The 24,248-nt window shown below is 31.8% G+C and overlaps 2 protein-coding genes across 2 annotated transcripts; both read left to right on the top strand.

The window, feature by feature from the left end:
• The first annotated feature begins 2,065 nt into the window (after positions 1–2,065).
• LOC120070559 (glucan endo-1,3-beta-glucosidase 14-like) lies at positions 2,066–6,700 on the top strand. Its single transcript, XM_039022351.1, has 3 exons — positions 2,066–2,631; positions 3,293–4,332; positions 6,338–6,700. Exons 1-3 carry the CDS (start codon positions 2,565–2,567, stop codon positions 6,419–6,421), a joined length of 1,191 nt encoding a protein of 396 aa, XP_038878279.1. The 5' UTR covers positions 2,066–2,564; the 3' UTR covers positions 6,422–6,700.
• Positions 6,701–10,567: 3,867 nt separating this feature from the next.
• Positions 10,568–11,957, top strand: LOC120070757 (umecyanin-like). Its single transcript, XM_039022633.1, has 2 exons — positions 10,568–10,739; positions 11,587–11,957. The coding sequence occupies exons 1-2, from the start codon at positions 10,568–10,570 to the stop codon at positions 11,955–11,957; spliced, it is 543 nt and encodes a 180-aa protein (XP_038878561.1).
• Positions 11,958–24,248: the final 12,291 nt, after the last annotated feature.

Genomic DNA, 24,248 nt, shown 5'->3' with positions numbered 1-24,248 from the left:
TAATATTAAGCTTAATTATTATAGGTCAATCACCAAAGAGATGAGGGAAGGGTGGACGGCACAAAAAGTCTTCATTCCTGAATTTTTTTTTTCTCTTTCTTTGAGTAACTTTTCATTTTGATTTAATGATTTTCTGATTTTAATTCCAAGAAGAATACTTTTTAAAGTTAAATTTTACAACTTCACTTTTTGGAGTTGTTTGCTCGATTTCTAGGTTTTGAAAAAGCATAGATTAGTAAACTTTTTAATCTTATGTCTCATAAATATAAATTTTTAATTCTCAATTGGAATTTTTTGCTAGAATGTCCTAAAAAATTGGACCAAATATTACTTGACCTAGTTTTTCAAATTCAGGTTTTACAACTCTTCTCAAACTCTTTTTAATATTTTATTTGTTTTCCTTTCTTTCTCAACTCTCATTTTATTTTTCTCCAAATCTCTTCATCTCTTCTTCCTCTTGCCTTCTCTCTCCAGCAACGACAACACTTCCTTGCCTGTATTTCCTTCCAACAACAGACAACGTAGGCAATGAAAGGTGTTTTTTGTTCTTCCTTTGGCAACGTGTGACAGTCAGTGATAACAAATGAAGATTTTTTTCATCATCAAACGAATAAGTGTAGAATACAAGAGCAAAAAAGTGCGTACAAAAGCAAGAGCTAGAAAGTGAGTTAGAAACAAAAGCTAAAAAATGAGCTAGAACTAGAACTATAGCAAGAAAGTGAGATAAAACTGAAACTAGATTGAGAGAGGAATTTGAAAAAGGTTTGGTAATGCCAACACAAGGTTAGAAAACTTTGTTTTGAAACCTAGGGGTGTGCATAGTCCGGATTGGGAGAATTTTGTGGACCAACCCAAAAATTCGGATTGGCTAATAATGAACCCTATTAGTTCATTTTTGGAGGGTCAACCCAACCCAACCTAAACCAAAATTTCTGAGTTGGGCCGGGTTGGGTCACCGGTTCTGTTATACGATCACTTACCAAATGGCAAATGCTACACGATCGTCTACCAATGCTATACGATCGCCTACCAAATGCTATACGGGCACTTACCAAATGCTACACAATCGTTGAGCTCAGCTACACGATCGCTGAGTAACAAAATGTTATACGATCGCCTACCCAATGTTATACAATTGCTTACCAAATGTTACACGATCGCTTACCAAATGCTACACGATCACTTACCAAATGCTACACGATCACTTACCAAATGCTACACGATCGTTGAGTAACAAAATGCTATACGATCGCCTACCCAATGCTATACGATCGCCTACCAAATGCTACACGATCACTAAGCTTGGCTACACGATCGCTGAGCTCTGTTAGACGATCGTTGAGTAACAAAATGCTATACGATCGCCTACCCAAGGCTATACGATCGCTTACAAAATGCTACACGATCGCTGAGTAACAAAATGCTATACGATCGCCTACCCAATGCTATATGATCGCCTACCAAATGCTACATGATTGCTTACCAAATGCTATACGATCACTGAGCTCTGCTACATGATCGCTTATCAAAGGCGGTCTGCCGGTCTCGCGTCTCGATATGTCAGTTTTATGTTTTATTTCGGGTCGGATCCTAAAATGGAGTAACCCGAGACCCAACCCGAATTTAATATTTTTAAAAATTTATAATCCAACTCAACCCAAAATAAAATCTAACCTAATCCAACCCGTGGATAGTCCGGGTTGATCGGGTTATCGGGGTTTTTGAACACCCCTATTAAAACCTTGCAGATAAAAATAACTGTTTTGAAAAAGTCAAACAAATTTTAATTTTTTTCACAAGAATCAAGGTTATCTTACAAAAAATTATCTTTCATTAATAAAAAATCGAATAGATGACATCCTATTTGACACAAAATATTGATTGAATACAAAATTGAGATAACTATTAAACATTTTTCAAAATAAAAAATATGTATAAACACAAGTTTAGATAATTTAACTTATATAAATTACAACCTATACTACTACAGATTTCCATTACAATCGCCAATCACCATTTTCTAAAACCCAGAATTCAGTACTTGCAGTCTATGACGCTTATCATTATTCATAATGCATTTGGAAATTTTAAGGGAACCCAAAAGAAGTTCATCGCACACAAGAACAAGTGGAAGTAGTAAAAGTACCGCACAGCCGTCACCATCTCAAGTAAAAATGGAGGCAATCGCCAATGGTAGCTCATCCCAAAAGCTCCTAATGGTCAGCAAAGCCCATTGGTTATTATTTTAGCATTCAAAATACACCATAAAACACTCATAATGTCAATTCTCCATTCTATTCAATGCTCCCCAAAGTGGATGAAAGAAAGGGAAAGATTCCATCAATACCCAGATCCCAAACTTTAAACCCAGAAACCAAAAACCCCATTTGACCTCCATTTTCAACTTCAATCGAAGATAGGTGTGTGAATCTTTTGGCTTATGGGATGCCTGAGGAAGAAGAAGAAGAAGCAGAGCGTTACAGTTTTTGAAATCACCCCTAGTGGGATTCTTATTTGAAGAAATTTACTCATTTCTTCAAGTTCTGCTGTTTGTCGCTGTGGAAATGATGATGGGTTTATGCTTCTTTCTGCACTTGATTCCCTTATTGTTTATTTTCTCCTTTCCGCATGGTATTTGCTTTTCTTGCCCTTCTCTTTCTGTTTCTTCTTCAGCTTGTTTTAGATTGGACTAATGTTCGAGCTTATGGCTTGACAATAAATATGGCTGTGAAATACTGATAGAGTAAATTTTGCTTTTGTTTTTCAATATGACTACTCTACTAGTTTTTGTAACTTACTTTTGAGACCTTTCTTTCCAGTATGCTTAATTATGTTAAAAATGGTTTTGTAGGAAATAGATTGTTACATCAGAGATGTTAGGATGTCTTCAACGATTCTTGAGTTGATATCATTCATTAGAAACTTCCTTCTTGTGATCCTACTTTGTATTTCCAGTACATGCCCTTTGGTTTTGATGCTCAAATTTTCATTATAGATCTTCCATGTGGATAGAGTGAGAAAGTTCTTTAGGAGAGGATTGATGTGAATTCTACTTCATTCGAATTTTCCTGTGAATTTATGTCCTCAGGCCAATTTGATACAATTATGCATTTTCTGAACTCTTGTTGGCTTGAAAGTGGTACTTGTTAACCCAACTTAACACCTCATGTTGGCTGCACAAGATTTCTGTCTGGATTTAAAATTTAAGCTAGCATTTGAATGTCCCGTTATTGTCTATCGTTTTGACGAATCGTAGAGTGATTAATGGACATTATCTCCACCTTTTCTGCAGCATTGTTAACAGTAGAAGCATTCACTGGGACATATGGAATAAACTATGGACGAATTGCAAATAACATCCCTTCACCTGATAAAGTAGTTACTCTTCTTAGAGCTGCTAAGATAAAGAATGTTAGGATTTATGATGCTGATCATAGTGTTCTCAAGGCCTTCAGTGGGACAGGGCTAGAGATTGTCATTAGCATTCCAAACGAAAACCTGAATGAAATGAGTGCAAATGAAGATCATGCCTTGAACTGGGTTAAACAAAATGTGCAGCCCTTTCTTCCAGAGACCCTTATTTGTGGGATTGCAATAGGTAATGAGGTTTTGGGAGGGAGTGATTTTGAGTTATGGACAGTATTGTTGGGTGCAGCCAAAAATATTTATAATGCTGTAAAGAAGCTCAATTTAGATGGTGTAATTCAGATCACTACAGCACACTCCCAAGCTGTATTTTCTAATTCGTTTCCTCCTTCATCTTGTAAATTCAGAGATAATGTTGCTCAGTATATGAAGCCTCTATTGCAGTTCTTCTCACAAATTGGCTCTCCTTTCTGTTTAAATGCATACCCATTTCTGGCCTACATGAGTGACCCTGGAAATATTGATATTAATTATGCTCTTTTTCTATCAACAAAAGGGATTTATGATCCTAAAACTCACCTGCATTATGATAACATGCTCGATGCTCAGATCGATGCTGCTTATGCTGCACTTGAAGATGCTGGATATAAAGATATGGAAATCATAGTTACAGAAACAGGATGGGCTTCACATGGAGATGACAATGAAGAAGCAGCTACTATAGATAATGCACGGACATACAATTATAACTTGAGGAAACGGCTTGCCAAGAAGAAAGGAACTCCTCTTAGGCCAAAAAATGTGGTTAAGGCATATATCTTTGCATTGTTTAATGAGAATTTGAAGTGGGGACCTACTTCGGAGAGAAACTATGGACTTTTCAAGCCTGATGGAAGCATTTCATATGATATTGGCTTTCGAGGACTTCAACCTTCATCCGCATATTCACTACTTTCAACAATTAAGGTATGAAAATTTGTTTATGAGCAAAAGAGAATTTTCCTACTACAATGATATATTTGAATTTTCCTACACACAAGTTCATCTATATTTAGCTCACGAGTTCATATATATTTAGCTTCTTGACAGCCTAAGAAGCACGGACACTTTAGTATGGTTAGTGTATCTGCACTTGGACACTCTCACACTTGTTGGACATGTATTGCGCACTTGTTAGCATAATAGATGTGTTAGACACTAGTTGTACGAAGTCAAAATAGAACCAACGTTTATTAGACATGCATCATATTCTATATAGACACATATATGATAAAAATAATAAATATTTTATTGTGAAATATTAAAAAAACTAATTTTTAAGTATATCGCATAAATCCATTGATTTTAAATTTCTTTCCAGTTTAAAAATGATGTATAATTTTTTTTTTTTTAAAAAAATTATGTTTTAATAACGTGTCCTTTTTGTGCCATATTCTAATTTTTTTTAAAAGGACGAATGGTCATATATGTGTCGTATCGTATTCATGTCTTGTATTTATATTCGTGCTTTTTAAAATGATTAAAAGGATATAATGTTTACTGAAGAGGGCTTAAGATAATCTACTAAAATTAGTGACTTGATTAGATTGGAACATTTAGATGGTCTTTCTTTGTTTCTCTTCCCTTAGATCATTGCTTCAGTTTATGATTTTCTGTCTCCCTTGGGAATGATGGGAGATAAAATCATAGAATCTGCACTCATAAGAACCCAACATGGGTTGGAAGTCAAAATTTCATAATAGGATACCTCCTAACAAGAACATCAAGAACAAAACGAGAACAAAAAAAGATAGAAATATATATTATAATATCAATAAAGAAACTACAATATCATAAGATCATAAGAACAAGTAAACAAGGTAACTACGAGCCTTTCGAGAGGGCTAGACTCTCCCTAAATTCTCCAAAAGAAATCCCATAAAATTTTTCACTCTCTTCCTCTCATCTCACTCTCTATTTATAACTAAAAGCTCTAAGAACCTTACTCTCTAATTATTAATATACCCCTTCTAATAATCCTACTAATATTTTGATAATAATCCTATTATATCTCTAACTAGGTCTCTTGCACTAGATTTATTGGAACAGGGAAGAAAGAATTTTGGTATGTAAGAAATGGGTATTGACCCTTTTGCATATTCTTCTGTTGCTTCTTGAATTACTATCATTCACAGAAAAAGTTCAAGCTCCTTTTTTGAACAACTTTTTTGACAGCACAAAAGTATCTCAACTGGTATGCACATTTGGTTGTAACAACAAAATTTTATGAATCTCACTTCACTTATGACTTTTATTGTCCCAAATTCAGACTCTTATTAGATTTGAGATCTTAGCCTGAAGAGAATCTAAACAACATGCTAAATGTAAGCTGACAGGGGATGTTGTCAGGAAAAAACTTCTCACTATTACTGCATGAATAAGCAGAACAATAACAGAGATTCGAAGAAAATAATAAAACTGAGAAAACAAGAATTAACACGGAAAACTTCAAACTAGAGAAAAAAGCACGGATTAAAAAAATTCCACTATGTGAAAAATTATTACGATCACACCGAAATATCTCTCGACCTCAATTACAAGAATACTCTCTCAAAACATTATACTATTCACACAATTGAGCTAGTATACTAAGTTCAAAGTATTTCAAATTTGGATGATTAGCAACCAAAGGCATAAACTCTTTTTATAGTGTTTGGAGCCCATCACTTTCTTGAATCTTTCAAATGTAGGGCAACTACTCTCTTAATATTTTGCCAAAATCCAACAGATGCTACATCCGTACTAATTCTGTCGTATTCGAGCTGTCTATATTCATACAGTTTTTGTTCTTGAAACATCTTAATGATCACCAGAATATTTGGTTGGAAATTGACAATCTTTTGAATTTGGTTATCTAAGAAAGATGAGTTTTGAGTAGAATACACATTTCTCTGATGTTGTAAATCATTCTTGCTTTTGTTCACTTATGCAGGAACATGGAGGTAGAGGTTGTTATGAGCATCAAATCTCAGTAGCAATAATATCAGCTTTAACTCTTCTTCTATTCTTGCAATGATGGGTTAATAAGTTTTTCTACTTTGATCTCCCAATCATATCCAAAAACTACGAAATACCATTGATTGTTCCGGCCTACATTCAAAAGTTTCGATAAAGAGCATAAATTATACACTTCATGGATTCTTGTTTTCATGAATGTACACTAGAAAATTGCTGATATTTTTTTAAAAAATCAGTGACAACAAAATGTATATTGTGAATTATTAAAGAACAAATGCTGTCATTAAACTTCTTATAGAGCATAAATTTTAAATGTATTTCAGCATATTTCCATTTCTATTTCATGTTTCTCATCCTGAGCATATCTGTGGACTTTGGACTCTTCTATTTTACCTCATTTTTACGAAGGTTAAATTTAGTTTTTGTATTTTTAATCAACCTTAAAATTAGTCGTTATTATTAGAGTAATTATTTTAAATGATAAATCTGCTAAATATATTTTCATATACAGCAAGAGTCTATCGCGATCTATCTAGTGACATTTTGCTATATTTGTAAATAAGTTGGTTTATTTTTTTAATTTGAAAACAATGCTAATTATTAGTTTGAAGTTATTTATTTATTTTACAAAGAACGATTTTACCTATTCAGTCAAATTCACAAAGTAGTTTAAAAATTAAATTTATAAATCGACCTACTCTATAAATTAATACTAGATTAATTAATAACTCTCTAAAATAATAATTTTTAGTTAGCCCAATGTCTAAATTAATAAAATAATAATTTTTTGGAAGACCCATAAATAGATAATTGTTTTAGAGGGTAAAACTGCTATAAATGTTTTCAAATATATTTGACTATCATATTAATAGTGATATTTTGTTATATTTGTAAATAAGTTGGTTCATTCTCTTATATTTGAAAATAATCCTAAATAGTCTCTTCAATATTATAAATTAATAATTCTATAAAATTACGAATATAACTAGAGCTAATTAAATATGATTTTATTATTGTTTATTTCTTATTAAAATATAAATATAGTTGTACTTTATTTGTAACTTTCTTGCATTCTCATACATTTAAAAAACTATTTTGACTAATTTCTAAACATTTCAGTTTTTTTCAAAATGACTTATTTTTTAAAATTAAACATTTAAAAATGTATTCTAAATACGTCCTTAGTGATTTTTGAACACCTTTTAGATGTGAAGTGTCACTTTTGACTTGGATTGACTAATATTTGATGTTGTTTGTACAGTACTTATAGTAGTTTGATTTTTTTTTTTATAGCATACATGAACTTGCATTAAATTTTAACTAGTACTGCATGCTATTGTATTTTTTTTTTTTTTTTTTTTTCCCAAGGGGATGTATTATATTTAATTGGTAACATTGTGCATGAATAACCTTCAATTAGTCAATACATTGTATCTTTTATTCATAAAGAATAAGGTAGGTTTTTTTATCTACGTTACAAGAATTTTTATCTATTCTGATATTTTTTTCACAACGCATGAACTTTCGAACAGAAACATTCCGAGGCGGAAGCAGAAGCAAGTTTTCAATTTTCATCTTGATGCCATTTTAATTTTAATTTTCGGGGTGGAGCTTGCTGGCAATAACAACGAATCAGAACTTCAAAAGAAAATAATCAATTAAAAGAATTTGCTGGCAAATTCATCTATGGAAATCCCTTCATCTCTAGTCGCAGCTGATTTGGTATCCAATTGTCCAATCTGAGATAAACTTCTCCCCAATCGTTACATATTATGTCCAAGCTAAATAAGGATTAGGTTGGATTAGTTTTAATTTTAAGATGGATTAGATTGGGTTGGATTTTTTATGTTTTTTTTTCCGAGTTGAGTTAGGTCCAGATTACACTTTTAAAAATCTTAATTGATTCAACTCAACCCAAATTTCTAATATATATATATATAATATTTGATTTTTATGAAATTTTAGTTATAAATATGTGTTCTCTACCGAAATTCAAGTATTGATGTAGCCTAAATTTCCATTATTAATTAGTTAATATATCTTTCACCAACCAAATATTTTTTTGACGAAGACTTAGATGTCCTCGTCATTGAATGAATGGTAGGAAACAGCCTAATTATTTTTTTAGAACGTTAAATCAGCCCAATTATTATGGGCATAAATGTTAAATAATTCTACTAAGAGAAAATAATAATAACATAAATCTTGAATATAAAATGGACATATTGAGACGGTAAGAGAGACTTGTTCAAACAACTATTTATATGTGAATTTATTATGTTATTTCTTTTGAAAAAAATGTGCTTAGTATTTTATGTTTTAATATATAGTGGACTTATGTTGTTATAATATATTTAGCATGATATTTATGTATATATTAAACGCGTGATATTGAATGACCCATTATTGAAAAAGTATTAAGTGTTTGTGGGAAGATTAGAAAAACCATTTTGATGACTTGATTTTGATCCTTGAGATAATATTCCAACTCTCTAATGGAATATTTTGAAAGTTTTTTTTTAAATATAAAGTTATCGAAAATATTTACAAATATAATAAAATTTTACTGTCTACCCGTAATAGACTGCAATCGAGATTGAGAAGAAATAATTTTAAAAATTAAAAATTAAAATTTAGTTTTTGTTTTTTAAACTTGATTAAAAATTCAAATCTTTTACTTTAAAAAATGTAAATTTTTTTAAAGAAACTGAGAAAAAATAAACTTATTTTTTTTTAAAAAAAATCAAATGATTACTAAAGAATGTCAAACTCGTCATCAAATAATTTTTTTTTAAATTCGATTAAGTAACTTTGAGTTTGTTAAATTGTGTAGGTATCAACTTTGTAATCTAAGATTGACCTAAAACTATATCAAACTTTATTATCTAAAATAAATATATATTTTTCTAATTTTTGCATTAGAAGAAAATTTCTCCTGTTTATCCTTATTAATTTCCATTGACCAAGTAATTGATATATAATTTATTATCTAATTGCAACATAGGGAGTTAGACAAACTTTATTTTATTTTAGAAAAGGTATGCCTTAAAAAGATAACTTGTAAGTCTTAGAGAAAATATCAAATTTTGAATCGTTGTATCAAATTAGATTAAACTTTTAATTTCATCCATTTTTAACATTCCATTCAATTTAAGTTAACTTACCTATTAATTTTAATAAAAATAAATGTAAAATTCTTCATAAACTCAATAATCTCAATAAACTAAAATTTTACACAATAATAAATTCTGACCAACACAAAACTCAATCGTGAAGGTTGATCGTCTTACTCAATTTCTTCTATCGTTTATGCTCTCTGCCAATCGTGTAGTAAATTTCTTCTATCGTCTAAATTCTATCGTGTACTCTCCTTTGTGTACACTTCAACCCAGCATCTACTTTGTATCGTGTACTTTCTATCGTCTACACGATCAACCCAATTGTGGAGTCTCCTACCCATCGTCTACACGCTTTCCTCTATTGTGTAGACGCTTGTCTTATCATTCACCTTTTTCCCAACGATCGTCTAGATATTTGACCACAATCGTCTAGCCTTTTTCTCAACGACCGTCTAGCCTTTTCCCCGACGATTGTTTAGCCTTCACCTCTCAACGATCATTTAGTCTTTGACAACGATCGTTTAGCTGCCCTTTCTTCTTCCTCCTTATAAATTGAACTCATTAATTTCTTTCCTTTATTTTTATAATGTTTATACTACTTACACATGTCTAGTGGAATATCTTATGTATTTTCAGGTAAAGATTAAAATTTAAAATTTTGCTTCATAATTGTAACAAATAAGCTAAATGAGATGATGTGAAATTTTTTGACATAAAACAATGAATTGAATAGCCTACATATGACTTAATCAACATCTTGATTAAGTCATATGTACAAATAAACATAAAAATGGAGACTAGACAAATTTAATCATAATTATAATGGGTAGGTTACATTTCATATGTACGACTTTTCAGTTAGCATTTTGTTTTAAAATTGCAAAATGTTTTCTAATTTTAAAAAGAAATTTGCAAACAGGTCCTTTTAATAATTTAAATAACCCCCAAAAGTGGACCAAGCTCGATGTGTAGTTGGTCAGCAAGTTTTAGCCACAAACCTTTTGTTCTCATTGTATTGTATATATATACACAATCCATTGAGGCCCTCATGAGCCATATTCTTTACGTTTTCCACAGAAACAATAATGAGAATCGGGATAGTTTTTCTGGTGACGGTGGTGGCGACCACCGTGCGTCATGTGGCGGAGGCGATCGAGATTCATGTCGGAGGTGACGGTGGTTGGCTACGTCCTTCTAGCCCGGACTTCTATTCCTTGTGGGCTGCGGGTCTAAATTTTACCGTCGGAGATGTCCTAGGTTAGAAACCTTTATTTATACCGTTGAACTAAAAAAAATCATTTTCATCTTTATTATAATTTTGCTTTTTACTAAATATGTTATAATTGGTTAAGATCAAGATACAAACATTAAATAATAATATTATGTAAGTAATATATAGATGACATGACATCAATATTTACTATCTCAAAAATTTATGATTTAATCTCTCTCTAACTGTGGAACTAAAAAAAAATATATAACAAAATAATAGTAATAATGGCCTAAATAACTGTTCTTTTTCATTTTCTTAAAAATTCGAATAACAGATTTATAATAGGTAGAAAATTTTTTCCTTTCTTTTTAGTTTGAACAACTTAAAATTAATTATGATATACTCCAATTGACACATACCATAAACTTAATAAACTAGAGGCTAAATTATATAAATAATAATAATTACAACAACATTCAATTTTGTTATATTAAATTACTCTTACACTTTTAAAAGTTACAGTACTCTTCTTGGCACGTTTTCAAAAGTAACCTCCAGTTAAAATTAATAATGATTAGGTGTAGTTTCATGTTTTTTTTTTTATTATAAAAAATATTTTATTAAAAACTATTACAAAAAAACAAAAGTGTCATATATCATATTTCTATTGAGTGTTGCTCAGGCTTGTCCGACTCATTTTTTTTTTTCCGAGTAAAATTGTTTAGAATTAATTTGGACAAATACTAAAACTTACCATCACTGTATTAATGGTAAGTTGTAGTATATGATGATTCAAATTTCTGGTTCAGGTCACTGCCATACTTAGTATAAATTACAGTCTAAAATTGTAAAGAATTTATAGTTTAATGTTTGTTTTTGTTATGGCTGCAGTATTCAGCTTTCAGACGGGAGCTCACAATGTAGCCGGAGTGACAAAAGACGGTTACGACAACTGCAATACCAGCAATCCTAAATTCTTAAACACTACGTCTCCTTTTTCCTTCACTCTCGAAACACTCGACGATTTCTATTTCATCTGCACCGTCCCCGGCCACTGCTCCGCCGGCCAGAAATTGGCCATCACCAACGTCCAACAATCGCCGCCACCTGGCTCGTCCCCCCCTGATTCTCCACCCGTTTCGGGTGAAATGCCACCGCCGGTTGTTACTGCTCCGCCGCCGCCAAACTCGGTCACCAGAACTATGGCCTCCATATTCACTGTTGCCTTGGTCTCCATTGCTGTCACGTTAATAATATATTAATCACTCATTCCTTTCCTTTTCTTTTTAGTATTATTATTAATAATGTTAGGTAATTACATGTTTGTTGGCTTATTGGAAAAGAGTTGATGGGATTCTATCAACGGCACTATTTTCAGTATTCTATTGAGATTTTTATTTATATTTCATTGTTGTCTGCTTTTGCTTATGTCGTTTGAATAAAATTATCCAACTCTTTAGACTCTTTAAAAATAAAAACTATAATGGATCAAAGGTTTAGAAAAACATTATTGGAAAAAAAATTGTAAAAGTTCTTTAAATTTATATTTAATGGTTATTAACGGCCATCTTGGTGAGTAAAATGTAAGTTTATAGATGTGTTTAAATTTTAGAAATCGAGAAGGAAAAAGTAGAAAATTTATTGGAATTCTAAAAAATTGGTAGACAATCCCAAAACAAAAATTTGAAAACAAAAGATGCAATGAAAATAAAGTTATTCATATTTTCAAGTATTAATTGTTCAGTAGTAAATTGAAGAATTTGATTCTAATTTAAACAATTATTTTAAATGCTGTATTTAATAAATCATAAAATTATTTGTAGTTACTCATTAAATTTTAGGTTAAATATAACCTATTATTATTTAGTTTGTGAACTATAATTTTTTTATAAGTATTATTTTGTGAGATTATATAATTTATAATAAATTATATAATATACATTTTAATTTTAAAAAAACAAACTGAGTTTATAACTTTGAATACTATGTTTCTAAACATTTTTATCTTTTCTAGGGTAATTCTACATTTCAAAATTTAAAATTCAAAATCTAGATTATTACACTAACAACATGTTTGAATTCGAAACTAGTTGTCATACACCATCCTAAACTACCATATTAAACTTAGGATGAGATGTGATAACAATAAACCCCTACTGAATACTATACATACGGTCAAATTTACATGGCTAGAAACATGACATATTATGTGGACCTTGAAAAATAGAGAGAACAAATAGTTTTTTTTTTTTTATTCATCAAAGTTAACCAAGACATATACACTAATGAAGTTTATATAGGTAGGGTAAATAAAGAGAGACAAGTAAAAGACTAATATACCGTTATAATAATATACATTAACATCCCCACAAACTCCTGATGCTACAACAATAAGCATATAGAGTTTGTCAAACAAAAAAAAAAAAAAAAAAAGAAACGCAAAGTGGAGTGAGCCTTAGTAAACATATCAACAATCTGCAAAGAAGAGGGAACAAACGACAATGAAATGGTACCAAGTTGAAGATGATGTTGAGTGACATGAAAATCAATCTAAATATGCTTGGTTCTCTCATAAAAACCTGAATTACGTACTATCTGATAACACTCTGATTGTCACAATATAATGGAGTAAGATGACAAATATAAACACCCATATTTGCAAGCAAACCAACGTAGCCAAATAATTTCACAATTAGTCAAGGCCATGGCACTATACTCGGCTTCTATAGAAGAACGAGAAATAATACTTTGTTTCTTACTCTTCCACGAAATAAGAGAATCACAAGAAAAACACAGAATCTAATGGTTGACTTGTGATTTGTAAGATCACCAGCCCTCCGCATCAGAGTAAGCTCGTAATTTTCAAGATTATGTGGAAGGAAACAAAATACTCTAAACTGAGTGCCTTGAAGATACCTAAGAATACGAAGAACAACAACCCAATTAACTTTAATAGGAGCAGTGACAAATTGACTAACCACGTGAACAGCAAGCACAATATCTGGACGAGTCACAATGAGATAAACCAACCTCCCAACAACACGAGTTGGAATCAAACGAAGGAAGTCCATGTAATGGAGAGTATCGAGCATTGGTCTTAAGAGGAGTATCCACAATTTCATTGTCAGTGAGATGAGCATGCTCAAACAAATCACCAATATACTTTGACTGAGATAAGAGACAACTTTTTGAGGAACATGCGACCTCAATGCCCAGAAAGTAACGTAGTGCCCCCAAATATTTCATGACAAAAAAAATGAGATAACTCCGATTTCAAATATTCTATTCCAACACAATCATCACCAGTAATAATCATGTCATCAATATACAATGATAATAAGTTATGACCTGCATCTGTACGCTTGATAAATAAGGTAGATTCATAATGACCAGGAATGAAACCAGGCAAAGTAATTACCATAGGGAACTTTTCAAACCAAGCACAAGGTGCTTGTTTGAGACCATAAAGTGTTTTACAAAGCCTAAAAACTTCACTGTGTTGGTGGATAACATCGGGAAGGGACATCATATAAACTTCTTCACAAAAATCACCATTCAAAAAAGCATTATTGACATTCATCATAGATATTCTCCATTGAAAATTGAAGCCACTACGATAATAGTGTGAACAGTTGTCATTTTTGCAATAGGAGCAAAGGTTTCTTCATAATCTATACCATACTCTTAGGAGTAGCCTTTGAAACATTCGAGCATTGTATTGTTCAATGGATCCATCATATTTAGTTCTAATCTTGTAAACCCAACGAGAACCGATGGGGCATTTTCCAGATGACAATGATACTAAATCCCATGTATGAGTTTGATGTAGAGCAGTAAGTTCCTCAGCCAAAGCATCTTGCCAAAGGGGATCACAAACAACTTCTCTAAAGGATGAAGATTTAGAGAAACGATGAATAGAAGCAATAAAAGAGGTAAAGGAACAAGAATAAGAAGAATAAAAAAAGTTTGGTAGTTTAGTAGATATATGAACACAAGCGGACTGACGCAGTGGAGGATCATTTACAACCTCAACAAGGTGATTGTGTGGCCAACGAAGAAGAGTGAGAATTGGATGTCTCAACAACCAAAGTATCATATTGTATCATGTTATCAGTAGAAGCAACTAGAACTAAAGATGAATTTGTTTCAGTGTTAATATCAAAATGATCAATGAGAATAAAATCTAACTTTGTCATACGATGAAAACTAGTAGGAATAGAGAAGAAAGAAATTTGCTCTAAAATACAACATGACAAGAAAAATACATTTTTGACTATTCAGATCAAAACAACGATATCCCTTTCGACCAACACCATAGCCTAAAAAAACACATAAGCCAGATCGAAAAGACAATCTTTGTGCTCACATTTAGGTCGAAGAACAAAACAAGTGCAACAAAAAATGCATAATGAGTAATAATCTGGCACATATCCATATAGTTTTTCAAAAGGGGATAAGCCTGAGTTGTGCGAGGTTGGAATTCTATTAATCACATGAGTGGCAATAAGAATTGCTTCCCACAAAAAAAAACACTAAGAACATCAGCTGGCAACTAAAATGAACGAGTTGTTTCAACCAGATGGCGATGTTTCCTTTCAACAATGTCATTTTGTTTAGGAGTATCAGTACAGAAGGTCTGATGTATAGTCCCATCCGAAGTAAGTAAACGAGAAAAATTTTTAGGTGTGTATTCACCGTCTAAATCACTATGAAAGCACTTTATGACAACTAAATGTTGAGTTTTCACAAAAGCTCTAAAACTGTTGAAAATTTTAAGATACTCAGACCCTCTTCTTTCTCACTTCTCTCTTCAAAACTGTTCGTTGAATTCGTGATGCGAGCTTAGGAGTGTATTGTATAAGGTAATTGAAAAAATAAGTGCAAATGTGAATTATGCGTTGATGCGTTAGTGATGTGTAAAGGGACGCGTGACACTCCTCTATATGCGTTCAAATTTTTCTGAATCAGATCCAAGTATAAATCCAACTTAGGTTCTTGGTAAGTCCAGGGTCAAACTCAAGGATTCAGATTAAAGCTAACGCAGAGCTTGCATTGTAGTTGATGTAGAATTATCCTAAGTGAATGTGAAATGAGTTATTTACTGTGTGCGTGCAAGAAGTTACAAAAAGGGTCAAGTAGAAAATAGGGGGTCGTGTGAAAATGGAGTTTAGTGCAGGGGATATGCGTCGATCTAAGTGAGATGTACAAGTACAAGAATATGATGCGGATGAAATGACTTGCTTATCTCCATTTATGCGTTACATTTATGCTTACTTTCTATTCAACATTTCTCAATGCGAATGTCATACAATTCTCTATCTCTAGGATGTATGCGTTAGTCACAGAATGCAATAAAACACTAGTGCGTCTATCTCTAGATGTACCAAGCGTTTCTAACTTAATGCTTGCTTGTTTATTCTCTCGAATAATTCATACTAAAGTAGCTTTTACCAAGTGATTCAGTTGGCTTAAGCGTTTAGAAATGGATTTTGCATGAAGTTATAGATGCATCTAACGTAAAGCAAGAAATAAACAGTGGCGAAGTGAAGTAGATCAAATATGTAAATTCATAAAGAAACTGATTGTCTTTACAAGATTAATACTCAATCAAATGAGATGAAGAATATTATAATTCAGATGAAAATAAAGGAGTTAAGCAGTAGAGTACAATCTCTTGTCCTCTTTGGCTCAATTCGAATTCGTGTACAACTAACTTGTAGAAGAAATGGAAGAAAATTCTCTCTCAAGCTCAATTTTCTCTACTCCTTGATCGACGATGGGGGTGGTTCTCTTCCTTTTTGTGTTCTTCTTATCACAACAACACAACTCTAAGTCTCTAAATTTCAGAATTATATAATTTGAGCTAAGATCCTCTCATCTAGTGGGATTTCTTCTATTTATAGGTGTCGTTCTTCACCAACTTGATGATGGGGCAGCATTAAATTCCATACCTTGGTCAGCCGCCTGACACTCAGATACTTTTCAGACGCCGCCAGCTGTAGATGCCCATACTTACAAGTGGTGATTTGACACAAACAACCTAAATCAATGAATCTTTCTTGCATTGGAACCCCTCTGACGCATGCCTATACGTTGACGTTGCCTGTGACACTTAGAATCTTTGTTGAAATCCTGCAATATTATGCGTTAACGCCGCAGTAGTTTAGTAATAAACACTATTTTGCATGAGTTTGATAGTGTTTGAGTAATTTCATGAGTTTTCTCTAAGAATGATGAGATTTTATCATTAAAGACCCTAATTGTTCTAACTTTTGAGTCACAATAACTTGTATTTCTACAAGTTATCACAAACCCTTGCCATTCGTCTGTCGATCATAAGTGAAGAGTCTGTCATAGTTTGTCGATTGTGGGTACATGTCTGTTCGCCATGCAGGTCTTTTCGTTGTGCAGATCTGGCCTCCGTGTGCAGATCTAGCCTTCGTTCATCGATCCGCCTCTATTTTTCGTCGATCGTGCAGATCGTTTAGATCCGCCTCCGTTCATCAATATTTGCCTATGTTTTTCTCCCCCTCATTCTCTTCTTTTTGTGATTTTTTCCCACGTTTTCTATACTTTGTTCCGAATGAGCCATTTAGGGTTCAAATCGGTGGTGTTTCATAGCGACGTCCGTCTTGGGGAACTTGATGCTATTCCGGCCACGGACCAGAAATTTCAGTTTCCCAACAACGAAATTAGAATCCACCGTATATCGCTGCCTAGTGAGAGATGTCCTCCTCTTTTAGTTCTTCAAACAATTTCTTTATTTTCTCTTAGGTGTAAGATACAATCTTCCTTGCCTGTTGAACAACCGCACTTGATCCAGCTTCACAACTCATGTTTCCACGAATTGAAGGTTTTACTCATTTTCTTGATTCTTTTCTTCTAAAATGTTTTTATTTTTTATTTTTTAGAGGAAATGCATGTGGGTTTGTGCATGTTTGGTATGGATACTAATTTTCAGCTCTGTTAATTCTTTTAATGATGAAAATATTCACTGTAAATTTGGAGTGAAGTAGACATATAAAAGTGTATAGACTCAAACTTAAGTGACTCACCAGCTTATAATTTGGACTATGGAGTTTGGGCAATTTCAATCTCAAACTTGGTATATACGCTGGGGATTCATAAGATTTCTACGCTTAATATATACATGCGTGGATGTGTGTATATATCTATGAGTGTGCTTCAATTTTTCGAGTTTCAGATTGATATTGTTTTGTTACTATGTATTGAAAGAGTTGAGCAATGATTATTAAGGTTTATTATTCTCTCTTCAGAGACAAGTCTTTAGCATGTTAGAGGACATTGATTTTTGAGTTTGAATAGTAATATACATATGCATAAAGTTTTGACAGTTTTGACTGAACACTTTATATTGGCAGCTTTATTGTGTCATTTTCGAATAATGCCCCCGACCCTAAAAGGGATAGTGCTTCTGTCCAAGAATTCTTTGCCAAGATGGAAGGAGCTTTTAGAGTTCATCCACTTTGGTCTGGTTGCTCAGAAGAAGAGCTGGAAAGTGCTGGTGAAGTAAGTTCACTACTTTTGAGCATGTTTACATCTTTCTATTTGATAATGATCTATTTATCACCTCAATATTGAGGATGAGGCATCGTGGAGTGGGTTACTTGCTGAAAATCTTACTAAAATGAAAATGGAAACCATCCTATAATTAGACTGATGGACAAGAATATTGTTCTTACTCACATCAATCCAGAGGTTGACTTTAATTCTGATGCTATTTATTTACTGGTGTTGGGCCAATAAGTTTTATTTATAATTAGGCTGTCTTGCATCTACCATAACATGATGTATATTGAAACTCTCTTTGTAGGTTGGTTTTGGAATTCAAAAGAACGTTGTTTGGTTATCCATTATGTTATTTCCCTCACCTCCATGATCTATTGATTCAAAAGAAGGTAATTTGGTTATCTATTATGCCATCAACAAAATAGTTTATATTCATTCTATTGGATATTTAGTGTTAATAGAACCATTTGCTTTTCTGCTTGAATGTCCCTTCGTTAAGAGTGTGTGCTTGTGATATGACATGTTTTTGGATGTTTGAACAAGTGGAAGAAGAAAGAGGCAAAATGAGTATTTGGGTTTGTTTACTTCAAAATTTTGTTCTAGTTTAGTACTTCAGACATTCTTCACGTAGGGTAGTATAGGGATTTGTGGAGTCATTTCATAATTTTTGAGAAATAGATTTGTGGAACTTAAGCTATTCAAGTCTTGTTCTCTTTATGGTAATAGAATTTTTGTGTCAATGGAGAGGATATATGGTAATGGAATATTTGTGTCAATCCCACACTTCCTCTCATTCATTTTCCAAACTTCTTAATTGTAACATTCTGCAAGGTTTATCTCTCTTTCTTTCTCTCATTTTTACTTTTCTTCTCTTATCTTCTCTTATCATTCATTTAGCTTACTGTTTAGTATTTACTATTCTAATGCTTGTTTGCCTCTCCTTTCTTATGCTAACTACTTATGTTTGTTGGCTTTTGAAATCACTTTTTTCTGTAGATTTTGTGGTTTATTGTGATATTTGTTTAGATTGATGAAATTTTGAACTTTGCTGAGTTTTTGTTTTTTGGCTTTTCATTTCATTGATAGGAATTGAGTCCATGAATTTGGAGGTATAAGATCGAATGCCCATGTGACAACTTTTGAGATTTGAAGTCAAGTGAGTAATCAGATCTGAGTTTTTATAAATCATTGTTGTTTATGTTGTTTGTTCTATTGAGAGAAGATTGTTGTTTGAATATTGTTGGAAGTGCATTTCTTTAAACAGGTGTTAAAGTATTTTTTTTTTTTTTTTTTTTTTTTTTTTTTTGTATTGTTGTGGTAGTGCTGTCATGCTGCCAAAATTTTTCTAAAATATAAGAGTTATAAAGTTAGTTGTAGGTTAAAATATGGTAATGTTTCTTAGTTTAGCATTGAAATTTGGGATCATTACAATGACTATTGTGTAGCTATGGTAGTTGTTTATGGCTTGAGTTCATTTCTTTTGTTATTTATAAATTGCCTATATTAACGCAACTTATATTTTTTATTTATACACTCTCATATGACATTGCTTGCACAAGTACAAGGAGGTTCTGGATAGAGGTCATAACAAACTCATCCATAGAATTGAGAAAAGAATAGCAAATTTTGCATTCATTCCTTTTGGTAAGTTTGTATATAGTTTTCATACTTTATAATTTTATTTTAGTATGATTCATTTATTTTTAAATTATTCTTGATTTTATATACTTAAGCAAGTCTTCTTTATAGATTTTTTTGGGACGATAGTAATGACACTCCAAAGTAGACAACCAACTCTCTCAATTTTTTGTTAATTTTTTGTATTTGTCGAAAGTTAAGTTGTATATACAAAAGCAATTAAGATTTTATTTTGTGATTTTTGTGATATGTAAGCACCCAACTACTGCTTTGTAAGTATAAATTTTGTTATTTTCTTTGGGAGCTAACTAGTATTCATACTTTGTGAGCAAGACTTAGATTTAAATTTTTGTGTTTGTTGAGATCTTAATATATAAAAACAATTCTTGTTTGTGGACAAATTATTACAATGTCGTTTTTAACTTTTTGACCATTAAAAGTGGATTGGACCATGGCATTAAAAAAAAAGATAATAATTGGAAAAATGGACGATAATTCTGGGTTTTAATGTCGGTTTAAAACTGACATTAAAAGGCTTTAGTGTTGGTTGACAACCGCAATTGAAGATTGTGTTATAAAATATCTTTAATGTCAGTTTCATACCGACATTGAAGGCATTAAAATCGACATTAAAGGCAACCAACATTAAAGACATTTTATAACATGATCTTTTATGTCGATTGTCAACAAACATTAAAGCTTTTAATGTCAGTTTTAAACCGACATTAAAGCCCATAATTTTTGTAGTGTCTTAATTTACTCATGTGGTTATTAGTTGGATTATATCATAAAGGTATTTTTATTGATTAACGCATTCATGGTGTTTGTAAAAATGCCAACAAGAGCATTGTGGGTAGTTTTTTTAAGTAAAGTTGGAAGTTTGGATGTATATTAGAAAATACCTTAAGAACTCTTGTGCATTGGCGATGTTGTAATTATTCAAATATCTTCTTAGTTGTAAGTTGTTACTTCTCAATGAAACTAAGTAGGTTGATTTAATCATTACATGCAAGTCGTTCATTCACAATATATTCTTAATCGCAATTGTTATCAAAAGTTCATTTTACCTCCTATAATTACATCTAATATATTTTTTGGAGAGACAATTGAAAAAGACATTCATCACTGGAAAGAGCACATGAAAATGCACTTTGTGCTAGTTCAACGGAGTCGTGCACATATGCGAGCATGAAACTGAATCATTAAAGTTAAACACAAAACTCTTGGAAGCGAAAAGTTTTCTCAACAAAAGAAGAGTTCCACATCAATTTCAATTTTCTTTTGCATTTTCAATTATTATAATGTTAATTTAGTTCATAATAAATGGTAGATTACAATTTGATTCACTAAATATAAATGAAAAAAGATGAGATAAGAAAAGTAAAAGACATGGTCATCGAGTTCCTTTCTGCATACAAGTGTTGTTTGCCCAGTGAGAGATGTTTCGTATTGTTCTTTCAATTACTGCCATTTACATAATCGTACACGTTTTCTTATATATGTTGTTGGATGTTAACCAACTACGAGTTTGGACCTTGACTTGTTCCTGTTGTTCCCATGGTACTAAACATCTATAAAAAAGCTATCCTTTGTGATAATTTTTTCTTCTCAATTATATTCTCTCATCATACGATGGCTACAAAACTAACTAATTTGAATTTAATTGCTCGTCTTTTCCTCGTTGGGACTCTCCTACAAGTTGTCTACACAGTCAACTAAGATGTTGGTGGTAATTTTGGTTGGAACCTACCATCGAACATAACCTTGTTTTTTGACTGGACTCGTAATAAGACTTTCTTCGTTGAAAATAAGCTAAGTAGGTGCTTGATCATGCCCTATTCTTACTACTTTTTGTTTGGTGAAATTACAACTTCAAGTTAACTTTAGCTTTTAATTTCGTATCTAGGTCTTTAAAAATTTTAAAATTTTTAAAAGTTAATTGCTTTATAATACTATTAGGATATTTATTTGAATTTTATGTTTATTAGATTCATGAATTTTAAAAATAACAAAATTCATGGACTATAATTTTTAATTATATTTTTTTATTAAATTGTACAAAATATCCATTACCTTTGTGGGTAGATTTTTAAAAGTTTGAATTTCACCTCAATGAACTTTGAAAAACCTTAAAGAGAATGATTGTTTTTAAATATAAGAAAATGAGTCAACTTATTTACAAATATAGCTTAATGTTAGTGTCTATTAGGGATAGACACTAAAAGACATCTATCATTGTCTATCACTGACGTGTCTATCAGTGTCTATCACGGATAGACAATGATATTTTGCTATATTTGAAAATATTTCCAGCAATTTTGTGATTTAAAACAATTACCCCTTGGAGAACTCCTTCAAAATAAGATGAAAGTGGCACAATAACTAGTATTAAAAGAATATATGATATCATTTATAACATTAATTATTCACATCAAAATAAGATGATTTTTTTTATCTATTAGTGTTTGGGCCAGCTTACGCGCATCTCAACTAATCTCATGGACAACGCACCTGACCCTTCAACATTTGAGTATCAACTAATAAATGATTTGTAGTCAAAGAAAAAGAACTAATAAATGATTTTAACAATGTGTTGTATTGAGACGAAATAAATGGTAACGGCAAAAAATCTTAATCTTCTATATAATTACAAATAATATCAAATAAGCTTTCTAATTTTTATACATCAACTACAACATCAATTCTCATGCTTAATTTAGCGAAAAGAAGATATTTATTTTAAAGTAATTTTAAAGTTGAAGGGTAGTAAAAATAAAACTTTTTAAAGTTTAAGGATAGATAATTAAAAAACAGTTATAGTTTCTAAATTTTCATAAAAATAACAATTTAATACTTGAAATTTCGTTAGTAATAATTGTTAGCATAATTACTTTATATCTATATTGAATAGATGAACTCTAGGATCAATCATGCCAAATTTTCAAGAATAAATAACATACTAGATTCCATTGAAAAACTAATGATAGCTTCAAGATGATGATAGATGACTATGGTCTTACTCAACCAAAACTTCAAATGCCCTTAGTGGGTCTCTCTCTAGTTGGGACTCAAGAAAGACTAACTGCTTATTGTTTTGGTATATTGGGGACCATAGCCCTAAAATCTCTTTATATACTAGTTCAATTAGGGTTCCCATTAAACCCTAATTAACTAAGAATGAGCTTCTACCCCGTAAGTCCATACTTAATTAGGAATCTAGGGTCATAATTAATTAGATCATATAATAGGGCCCAATCTAATAAAATAACCAAATGTGATAAAATATTAATCCACATACATAGCCCATACTTTAATTACACGTATTATTACTTAAATATGTCTAACAATCTCCCACTTGGGCTATATCTATGTACCTAATGTAATTAAATCACATAAACCTGTAGCGCGCATAAAAAGGTTATTTCAATAGTGGAATTCTCCTTTAGTTCAATCTGGTCCATCCTGTATTAGCATGGAATCAAGATGGCTTTTGTTACTACCATTGTAATTAAACCTTGATTTTATTATTGGTTCAATAGTGAAGTCAGGAATTGGAGTCTGAACATCATTTATAACCACATTAGGAAAAGAAACTAATTCCTCTTCAAAGACAACTTTCCTTATGTTATCTTCTCCCCCAAACTCAAGATCCTTAAGGAATCTAGCATTTCTTGTCTCAAACAATGATCTAGAAGTGGGATCATAAAACTTAAAACCCCGAGAGCGCTTAGAATACCCAACAAAAAAGCAACTAATAGTTCTTAAGTCCAATTTTCTTTCGTTAGTCCTGTAAGGCCTAGACTCAGTTGGACTACCCCAGATATGAAGATTCTTAATACTAGGCTTATTTTCTGTCCACGGCTCATAAGGAGTTTTAACTACCATTTTACTAGGTACCCTATTAAGGATATATGTTGCAGTCTCTAGTGCTTCACCCCAGAAGGATTCTGGTAGAAAAGAATGACTAATCATACTTCTTATCATATCCTTAAGTATTCTATTTCGCCTTTTCACCACATCATTCTTGCTGGGTTTTCCGGCATAGTGTATTGCAGGGCGATTCCACATTCCTTTAGGTATTTGGCAAATGGCCCTAGACGTCATTCACCTGATCCATCATATCTATCATAGTATTCACCACCACAATCAGATTTGACAATGTTAATTTTATTTCCAAATTAAAGTTTAACTTCAACTTTGAAAGACTTGAAAACATCCAAAGATTGAGACTTCTCATAACTAAATATAGATACCCATATATTGAATAATCATCTATAAACATAATCAAATATTGTTGTTCATTCTAAGAAGTCGTATGGAATGGACCAAAAATGTCAGTATGTGTTCTAAGATGTCTAAGCATTTGTTGGTATCTAATTTTCTTA

The sequence above is a fragment of the Benincasa hispida genome, chromosome 2 (assembly GCF_009727055.1).
Source record: "Benincasa hispida cultivar B227 chromosome 2, ASM972705v1, whole genome shotgun sequence".
NCBI lineage: Eukaryota > Viridiplantae > Streptophyta > Magnoliopsida > Cucurbitales > Cucurbitaceae > Benincasa > Benincasa hispida.
This window is presented reverse-complemented; position numbering and strand designations above follow the sequence as displayed.